Genomic DNA, 11024 nt, shown 5'->3' with positions numbered 1-11024 from the left:
ATATCTTGGTCGAATCGAATTATGGGTTTATCCTAAACTAGCGATCCGCCCTCGCTTCGCTTCGGAAACTATAATTTATTATTGATTTCTCCACTATTTAATGGATGTTATTATACATATAAGCATTCCTCTTCAATCACTCTATCTATTAAAAAAAACCGCAACAAAATCAGTTGCGTAGTTTTAAGATTTAAGCATACATAAGGATATAGGGACAGAGAAAGCGACTTTGTTTTATACTATGTAGTGATGATGACAGAATCGCAAGTCCTATACTAAACACAAGCCCACTCATGCTAGATGCTTCAATTTTACTTGAATTTAGTGCCTGCAGAAGAATAAACATAAGGGTTTTTTTAAACCAAACATTCCTTAGAACTGGTATATTTACTTTAGAATTTTAAGTGCATTTCATTAATGACTGACATAGCTCTTGAGAAAGGCAACAGATGCTGTCTTAATGAAAAATAAAGCTTTCACAAGTGATCGTGGTTAGCGCAAAAGGGTAGGGGAAAAAACAGAGAGCTATATAGCTATATATCTATGTAACCTCTATACGATTAAAGAGGTTAATATGCTATTTATATCATTCTTCTATAGATGACATAAATCGAATTTCGATTATTGAAACATTAGAACATTAGACATATAAAGAGCATTTTTGCAATATTAAAATATAAAAAGATATAAAAATAATGGTGAAGCAATAGCTTTAAATGTTGTTTCTCTTTATAAGAGCAACTCAATTGCTATAGTTTTACAAAGCTAAACTGTATTTTGATTTAAATATATAAATACATTATATCTATATAAATAGTGTGTGCAGCAATCCAACTAAGAATATAGATACTTGATCTAAGCCAATTCTAGCAGCTTTCAAGCTTAGTTCAACCCCAATAGAAGTATTTTCCGAATCGCCGCTTCTTTTGCCATCCTTGCTATGATTCTGGCACCGGCAAGGGTGGCACCGGCAATGACAATGCATTTTAAGCTTCATCCTCACCCCTAAAGGTGAATATGGAGTCCAGTAATGTTACTTAATATCTTGATATGAGGTCGTTTGAAGTCGTCGTGGCGTAAAAGATAAGACGCGCCCTGCATTCGTATCGAGCAATGCGACACTGTACCGGTGTTTAAATTCCACAGACAGGTACCAGTTTTTCTAATTTAATATATACTTAATATATATTAGGACTCATATCATGAATAAGTTCAACGATGAAGGAATGTCGTATAATAAAAATTACCGTAACACGTAAAATTTTTAATCTGCGTTATTACTGGTCGTCTTGTAAGCCCGCATACTCATGCGGCTATAGACAGAAAATCGAGCAATAAATAGAAAATGGAGAGATAGGCAAAGTGGTGATACCTACCCATGTCCCACTGCCGTGCCTATTTCTATCGTAAAACGTTAATGCGTTTAAGTTTGAAGGTATTTATTGTACTATAGGTCATTGTACTATAGAATCGAGAATGAGAACTCATATGTCGATGAACGATATTTATATTATTAATGTCTACAAGATCCAGTAACCAGCCAACATCAGATGTTTCGTAAGCTCATACACCATCTTAGCAAAAAGATGAAAAATAAAATCGTTTGCCTATCGACAAAAACCCTGAATATGTCAAACAGAAACAACTCGCATTCACAATATTTAAAAAAAGAACTATTAGACTTGCCGATAATAGGTAAGTAATCTAACCCAAAATACAAACATTAGCATTGCAAACGACAATGGACATACATGCCTGGTTCAACAACATTGTACAAACATAGCATACTACAAACATTTTCTTTTGTAGTTGAATTACTGTAATCATTATGCACTAGGCCATAAAAGACCGAAGTAAAAGTCATCGCATTCAAAACGAAACGTTCAAATATCAATTTTGGTATTGCAAAAAAAAAATGTATTCCCGTTTTGTTTTTATGTGTTTCGTACAGATTTATTTGATTGAACTTTGTTGCTCAAATTCAAAGGATCTGCATTTGAATAAGGTAAAATGCTTTTAGAGTTTCCCACACGATTGGTTTTTCAAAGCCATTAGAGGTCTTAAATACAGCCGTTGCCTTTATTAATAAACAATTATTTTATTATAATAATATCTCAAGCTTATCTACTCTAGTAACCAACTCACATCATGGAGCGCACATAGATCTAAGTTTGGCCAATCTAATAAAATTCTTCTCAGTCGTACTTCTCATTCCTGGCGGAGTGGTCGTGGTTCCTCCTCCTTTCATCGATAATCCTCAATGCTGAGGGTCGCAGCCTCCTCTAACAACTTTCTCCTGTATTATCTTGCGCCATTCCTATATATCCTCGGTCGTGGTTATGTATGTCTTATTGCTTGGTTGCAGCTTTTGAGAGACTTCTCCATCTCTTTCTGTTTGTGGCGGTACTTCTACATTCAGTAAGGGAGCCCTTAGTAAATGACTTAATAAAGTCTGTCCATCTTGTGGGTGATCCGCCGCGAGAGCGCTGACCGTCTACTTCTTCCTTGTATCATTAACCAATGAGCTTTCATTATGGATGAAATAAAATACACACGCGTGGAAGGTTGCCCATACGATGGATCAACCAGATCAAGTCGGCAGTTGGCGGCTGTTTGCATGAGTTTACCAGGCTTACCACAAACCGGGAGCAGTAACGATTGCTCATGAGGCGCATAAAATCTGCCCACACCAATGATGCTGAATAACGACCACGACCACTCTGACAAGAGTGATACGATAAAGGAAAAGGAACGGATCAGCCGATCCCATCTTTTTTTAAAGATATAGGAATAATGAATATCAAGCGTTGAATTCTGAAATATACGCCAAGGGCTTATAAAGTTAAATTCCGCTTCTCCTGTACCCCAACATATAGAAGGGGCATTACATCATTTGGTTCACTAACAGCTCTAAAAGGCGAGAGAGTAGTGTGAAGGGCTTCCCAAGATGAGATCTGCCCAGTGCATATAAGATATCTAGTCCCTCTGTTTCTATAGTCCTTGCAGGTTGAGAAATATCTATACCAAGGGTATTTAACAACCAAGTAGAATACTATTTTCTTTTTGACTATTTTTTGCTGCAACAAAGGTAAGCCGCTTTAATGTCTTGAACCAAGAGTTTCGGTAAGTCGGTGGATCTTATGTTTAGTACTTCAGGTGTTTGTGCCGAAATTATGGGCGTATACCTTAAAGTTCGATACCGGCCGGAAACTCAGCAAGTAGACTCGGGTTACCTTAGGTAGCGACCTCTGTGACTCACTACAATAAAGCCCAATTAGCTGTCTTATCTGGACAGGTATTTTTGTATGGAGATCGACAAATTATTTTTACTTTCAGGTCAGCACACACTCGAATAATAATGAAATGAAAATAGACAAGGATAATAAATACGATGAAATGATATCGAAGAACGAGAGAGTGAGTATCGCAGCCTTATTATTAAAATGTTGCACTGTACATGTGGCTACAGAGCTCGGGTTCTATTCGAGTGAGCTCATTGTGAAAATTATGTCCTTTTGCTCGCTATCGTTAGAAGGATGAACAGTCCGTCACATTTCCGGGAGATTGTCCATTAGGGCATCTTTTGAACCCGCCTATTTCTGCCGTGGAGCAGTAATAAGTACCAGTTATAAGGGTGAAGCAGTAATTGTACTGTAGAATTGAGAATCATATCTCAAGGTAGGTAGCGGCATATACGCCGTTGAAGTCTATGGACGCCGGTAACCACTTAATATTAAGTAGGCCGTGACATCGTTTAATCGACTAAAAAATCTTCTCGGTGCGCTGCTAGCATCAGTGAAGCGCACAATATGGGCGTTTTTAGTCGCAAGCAGATTAAGCAGTACGGTTACTGCTTCTTACATCGTGTTCCTTACTGCTGGGGATCCGTGACCTTCACGGAGAACATTTGTTTGGGCTATGTTCCATCTTCCATTCCGAGATTCGATTGTTTCTATACGACCATTCGAAAAAGGTGCACATTCCTGATTCGCCGGGTCCGGGTCAGCCCTAACAGCATCCTGAAGGCATTAACAACCCGTTATGACTGTCGGCACTTGAACCATAGTTCACTTGCGGACTAAATAACAATAATAATAATAATAACATCAACCAGACTCATTCCAAAATCTTATCCAAAGATAAAATCCAAAATATTCATACATCGCTTTACAAAAATCTGTAATAATCGACACCTGTTCCATAGTACGACGATTCCTTACATCCACTACTCAAACCCCTACAACACTACACAATGAACCAACTCACTTGGCGTAAGCCCGTGCTAGGTTCACACTTACCAGCATTAGCTGAGAAAAAATAATATTCATAACCCATAATAATAATAATAATAATGGTTGGTTCGAAGTAAGTATCAGTTGAATGGAATATTTGAAATGTATTCAACTGATAATTATTTTTAATAAATGTATCTTTTTTATTTGATTGGTTTTGGTAATTTTAAATATGTTTCAATGATACTATGTACACATATAGACTTGTTGTTGTTGTCTGAAATAAAATAAATCATCATCATCATCATCATTACTTCTTGTCCTCTGCGCAGTGGATAGCAACATTGATTATATAGTACGACTAGCTGACCCGGCAAACATTGTTTTGCCATATATAAGATTTCTAGGGAATTTCTAGTGTAGAAAAAAAAAACTAACTTATTGTAAGTGTGTAAGGATGTGGTAAATGAGTGAAAGAGGTATGTAGTGCTGTGAACGATGAGGGAATATATAATAAAAATTACAAAACCTCATTCAACCACATAATACCTCATTATAACAAAAAAAAATGTCCAAATAAAAAAAATATGTTAGGGGTGGACAACCCTAATCACTTAGGGGTATGAAAAATAGATAGTAGCCGATTCTCCGGCTTACTGAATATGCATAAAAAATTTCATGAGAATCGATCAAGCGGTTTCGGAGGAGTATGGGAACGAACATTGTGACACGAGAATTTTATATATTAGATTATATTATTTAGGTTTCAAACACTCCATAGGTCATAGAAAACAAATATATTTTTTTAAAGAACTTTTATTTTATTCAAGTTTGCGAGGCACGCTGAAGCCATAACGGAAAATGTAGCAGAACACATCTTAAAAGAAATAAACAGAAAGTACCCCAAAACGGATAAAAGAAAACGGAAATTGTTGAGCGCATTGAAAAAAAAATATGGAAGACAGAAAGAAAAGACACAAAAAAGAGAGATGACTAAAAAAGAAAACCGAAAGAAAATGACGACGAGGAATTCGAGTTAAAAATTGTTATTAAAGATTGAACTTATTAATATATGTTTTTATTGGTACGATCTAAAGGTTCACATGGTATGCTGACCCCAAAAAAATAACTGCAAAGTCCAATAAAGAAGGAATTTGGGATTTAAGTTATTAAGTTTGGGATTAAAAAAAAATAGTTCATCTTTCACTATATTTTTGGTCGCCACTGCTATTTCAGTTAACTCTTCACTTTAATTGTCAGGTTATTTCTTATTAATAAAGATTCGGATACAGTTTGAAAATGTTTGTTTTCATACCTTTTAATCTGTTCCTTCGCGCTTGTGTTAAGATCGCATACTTACGATGCACTTCCCTTTCTGCGTTGCATTGAACATTTTAATTCGATATAGTTTTAATATCTCATGTACGTAACGGAAAGTTATAAACATACTATAAATAAAACTGGCGTAATTATCGGTTATAAAGAACAGTGAGTCCACACGGGTAGGTACTACCGCCCTGCCTATTTCTGCAGTGAAGCAGTAATGCGTTTCGATTTGAAGGGTGAGGCAGCCGTTGTGCTGTGCAAAAAACGGAGACCTTAGAACTCATGTCGCAAGTTGGGTGGTGGCATTAACGTTGTAGATGTCTATGGGCTCCGGTAACCACTTTACACCAGGTGGTCGTGAGCTCGTCCAGCCATCTAAGCAATAAAAAATAATAAAAAACAGTGATACTTATAGGTACATAGTTACAATTACTATTGGTATACTACAAAATTAAATCCATACTCATAATCAAATATAGTAAATTTTATATACTACATACAATAATATATAAAATATACAACACAATATTATTCTTATGTATCATTGATATGGCCTATAATTAACATAAAAGTTAGATATACAGGTTTATAAGTTACCCTTGTGTGACCACTAATTCACTTATATAATTGAGATTCTTAAAATGTATCTTAACAAACACTATTCCTAGTAAATTATTAATGTGTTTTCTTGTGGCGGTAGCTATCATTCAATAAAAGATATATGTATGACAGATGCCTGAATCTCGCTTATGACATTTTAACGATAAGCTTTGCATATACCAAGTTACGAACAACAACATTTGGACCGCCGGTCTACCGAGCAATATAACACGCTGGAAGATCTTCCCTTCATCGTAATTCCCAAACATGAATTAGAGTGATCTTATGTTGAAAACAAACAAACGTAAATTACTCATGCATTTTAATGTGTACAATAATGTCAACCGGTTTCTTAATGTCTCCACTTTCTACCGAAGAGGACGTGTTGTACGCTCTCTCGTTCTCTCTAACGACTGTCTTTACGAATTTCTTCTCTTGTCTCTCCTTATTCCTTGTTTTCTTCTCGTCCTTTTTATCTTTCCGTTTCTTCTTTGTCGGTTTTCTCTTTTTATATCTCTTCTTCAATTTCGTTACTATTCGTCTTGTGGTCGGTGTCACGTCAGTTTCCTGTGGATAGGGGTTTGAATCACGATTAAAATTCATGCAAATCGGACCTTTGTTATTAGTCTTATTGCGTGTTTGGAGGAAGGTAATATACATCGCACCTGATAGAAAGTAGTTAGTAGTGAATGCATCATCCACCTTAAAACACGGAGTCGAAGTCTCATCTGTTTTGTTCAAGAGCTGTCCTAACCTTTATTAATCCATGGGAGAATAAGTAGGATACTCAAACACAAGACGCGACCTACCACTGATTAAGGATAAACAACACTTTTCTATAGACCTGACATCCAATCGTGCTCTGTAAGCGAGGGGTCATAAGAGCGGGATATGTATAGAATTAACTGAAAGAAAAGTTTAAAACCTTCTTGATTTTTTTTTATTGCGCTTGTAGGCAGACGAGCATTCGGCCCACCTGATGGTGAGAGATTACCGCCACCCATGGACTTCAGCAATGCCAGGGGCAGAGTCAAGCCGCTGCCTGGCGATAGTCATATGCAAATTATTTGCTTGTCATTACGTCATTCATTTTTTTTATGGCTTAGTTGGGTGGACGAGCTCACAGCCCATAGACATCTTTAACTTAAATGCGCCACCCACCTTAAGATATAAGTTCTAAGGTCTCAAGTACAGGTACAACGGCTTCGCCACCCTTCAAACCGCAACGCATTACTGCTTCACGGCCGAAATAGGCAGGGTGGTGGTGCCTACCCGTACAGACTCACAAGAGATCCTACCACCAGTAAAGATTACATCCAGATACAAAATAGACGGCCGTAGATTTTGCCAATAAAAGACTTACTCTCATCGAATCTATCAGCTCATTGCTGCCAAACCAATTCACTAATTCGGCGTGCCTTCGGGCGCCTTGTACCTGAAATAATCCAAAATTGTAATTCGCTGCCTAGGGTGCGCACGAGATATGTGAGACTTGAGGGTCTGCGGATGCTGGGAGCAAACCGTGGGCCCAAGGATGACTGTGCCTAGCCTAGCCATATATATAACAAACCAATTATGTATTCCAGTTTGAAGGGTGAAAAAGACGTAATTAACAAAATCACTGTTTAACCTGAACATGAGTGGCGGTTATGACGTGGCGACTTTTATGGACTACTGTGTCCATAAATACGGACTACTATAGACTACCATGTCCATAAATACGGACTACTATGGATAACCATGGACTACTATGGACTACCTGGACTACTATGGACTACTATGTCCATAAATACGGACTACTATGTACTACTATGGACTACCATGGACTACCTGGACTACTATGGACTACTATTTCCATAAGTACGGACTACTATGGATAACCATGGACTACTATGTCCATAAATACGGACTACTATGGACTACTATGGACTACCATGAACTACCTGGACTACTATGGACTACTATGTCCATAAATACTAGCAAACACGCTCTGGGTGTTTGTCCAAGTAAAATAAATAATAAAAAAAAAGTTTTTTTTGAAATCTACAAACCATATCAAAATCAACTTATAAATGGCCACAGTGACTTCTGAAGTTCGCGTTCTAATCGGTCTAAGACTTTCATTTTCATTACCAAATTATTCATTTAACGGCACGTGCCATTTTTAGATAATGAAAATTATTTAATTTTGTGACTTTTAATTAATTTTGTTATTTTTATAATCGTTGGTATGTAAATTATTCTATTATTTTGATAACGATTAATCGTTTTCAATTCGATTAATGGTAATTTTAATTAAGCATGGGTTACGTCGAAAGAAGTCGCGTTTATCACAGGGGACGAACGTCAAGTTATTCAATTCTCTTGTTGACAGCGGTAGCCCGCGTTGGTCATGCAAGAACCCACTGGCTTTAAATCACTAATTATAATTATAATCGGTAATTGTTTAAGTATTTTAACCTTCCTTATAAATAAACTAGCGAAAATTCAACACTGGAGTATTTTACTGGTGGAAGGACCTCTTGTGAGTCCGCGCGGGTAGGTACCACCACCCTGCCTATTTCTGCCGTGAAGCAGTAATGCGTTTCGGTTTGAAGGGCGGGGCAGCCGTTGTAACTATACTTGAGACCTTAGAGCTTATATCTTAAGGTGGGTGGCGCATTTACGTTGTAGTTGTCTATGGGCTCCAGTAACCACGTAACACCAGGTAGGCTGTGAGCTCGTCCACACTGTATACACAGACCGTCCAGCCAACGTATGACTACCGTGTGCACTTGTATCGACCTCATCACATACCAGGACGTACCAAAAAATTTTAACTAAACTCACCTCATTTATCAAATTAATCAAAACGAAAAACAGTACAGTAACAAAAAAATAATTTATTTTCATTTTCGACCCACGTCTGCCTTCGGCGAAGACGGACTAGAAAATGTATTGGACAGAAGTTCCTTATCGTTGTTTGAGTGAAACTTCCGGTGTGCTGTTGGATTGTATAATAAACTTGTAATTTCATTTCAAAATATGGTACTTCACCTCGCGTGCAGAGAAACCTCCTCCCGCAGCGGAGGCCGGTGCTCCAACATGGTTACAGGAATATTCTTGGTATAGTAGTATAGTATATACAATAGGTAGGCAGCGGCTTAGCTCTGCCCCTGGCACTGCTGAAGTCCATGGGCGACGGTAACCACTCACCAACAGGTGGGCCGTGTGCTCGTCTGCCTATAAGGGCAATAAAAAAAAACTGTCCAAGCCATCTCCCGTATGACGTCTACGTGATAATTAAATATTACTTGTTGTAATAATGCAACAGTGGGCTTAGTGCGAGTTTCTTAACGTTCTCGAAAACGTAAAAGTTAACTAAAATTTGTATGGTGTTGGAACGTTTGCTTACGTTTGCCGCTAGGGGCGCTGTTGCAACTGCATCCAAATTTGAGTTAACTTTTACGCTATCGAGAACTTTAAGAAGCACGTACTAAGCACATTGATCTGGGAGAGATAGGAGAAACGCAAGACCTAACATATAGGTGTTTTATATTATATCGTCTTCTCGCATTAAAACTGTATAATCTCAAAACTTACTAATTTTACAGGAGAGTGATTTAAAGGGTTTAACATATGATATTTTTAATATTAATCATCTTTTCAGCATTTATTTTTTATTTGTTACCAGTTACATTTCTGTCTTATAAAGTAAGATAAAATTATGTATTAATTTTGGTAATAGTAGTCAAAATATAGATAAACTAAAAAAAAAAACTATGTTCTTTTGACAGTATTTATGAGAAAAATACTGGTGATACCAAATGATTCCGCATATTAACTCAATTTCTATTATTTTTGGAAATTGTACCCTTTGATGCGAAATGCTTTTATAAGACGATATGTTTTTCGTTTTTTTTTTTTTATAAAATAAACCTTAACTCTTTACGCAATGGAATAATCTCATCCATCTTTGTTTTTTTTGTTTGGTATTTGCGAATTGTAGATATAATTAAAACTGCTTTTACGGTTTAACCACGCTCAATACTTTACAATTTTCATAATCACACGGACGACTGTTAGGTCGCAGACACGCAATAACAAAAAAAGGGGTGTTAAATCGTAAAATATTGATTCCATATAATTCTATTTCGCTATAGCTCCGCCATAAATATGACCGTGCGTGCCTCTGACGCTTCCCGTGACATATTCATTTGCAAGAAGAAATTCAGATTTAAATGCATCGAATAATATCATACAGATGTAACAGTGTGGGTTATATTATGGAGAAGTTTTTCTTGTGGTTTAGATATATTATTTTACGTGAGATATTTTACGATCGCGTCACACGACATCGGAATAGTTTTCCCCAAATTTACCTAGCGTCCGACTCTAGAATGAACTCTCTTCCATGGTACTTACTAAGCTCTGTAACATACCATAGAGCGAGGCCTGAAAAAGGCTATTCGTGGCATGCAACGACTTAACTGTTTAAGATCGCATGGGTAGCACATTGACGATAAAACAGAGTACCTATATTCAATTTTATATTAATTATGTTACTGGTGGTAGGACCTCTTGTGAGTCCGCACGGGTAGGTACCACCACCCTGCCTATTTCTGTCGTGAATCAGTAATGCGTTTCGGTTTGAAGGGTGGAGCAGCCGTTGTAACTATACTGAGACCTTAGAACTTATATCTCAAGGTGGGTGTCGCATTTACGTTGTAGATGTCTATGGGCTCCGGTAACCAATTAACACCTGGTGAGCTCGTCCACCCAACTAATCAATAATAAGATATCTAGATAAAATATTAGACGGTATATTTCATAATGACCGATGACTTATTAACTTTGAAAAAAAAACTGGCAATCTATAGAGAGAAA

At 37.1% G+C, this 11024-nt stretch overlaps 2 protein-coding genes across 2 annotated transcripts; one reads left to right on the top strand and one right to left on the bottom strand.

Annotated features, from left to right (window-relative positions):
• Nucleotides 1-1546: 1546 nt before the first annotated feature.
• LOC114252959 (uncharacterized) lies at nt 1547-5287 on the top strand. Its single transcript, XM_089738731.1, has 3 exons — nt 1547-2005; nt 3337-3417; nt 5063-5287. The coding sequence occupies exons 1-3, from the start codon at nt 1916-1918 to the stop codon at nt 5270-5272; spliced, it is 381 nt and encodes a 126-aa protein (XP_089594857.1). The 5' UTR covers nt 1547-1915; the 3' UTR covers nt 5273-5287.
• Nucleotides 5288-6467: 1180 nt separating this feature from the next.
• LOC149499756 (uncharacterized) lies at nt 6468-9244 on the bottom strand. The gene is made up of 3 exons (XM_089738745.1): nt 9212-9244; nt 7522-7593; nt 6468-6725 (listed from the first exon to the last, which is right to left on the bottom strand). The coding sequence occupies exons 1-3, from the start codon at nt 9242-9244 to the stop codon at nt 6468-6470; spliced, it is 363 nt and encodes a 120-aa protein (XP_089594871.1).
• Nucleotides 9245-11024: the final 1780 nt, after the last annotated feature.

This window comes from Bombyx mandarina, chromosome 26 (assembly GCF_030267445.1).
Source record: "Bombyx mandarina strain Sakado chromosome 26, ASM3026744v2".
NCBI classification, from domain to species: domain Eukaryota; kingdom Metazoa; phylum Arthropoda; class Insecta; order Lepidoptera; family Bombycidae; genus Bombyx; species Bombyx mandarina.
Note: the sequence above shows the minus strand (reverse complement) of the source record. Positions and strands in the feature narration are given on the sequence as shown.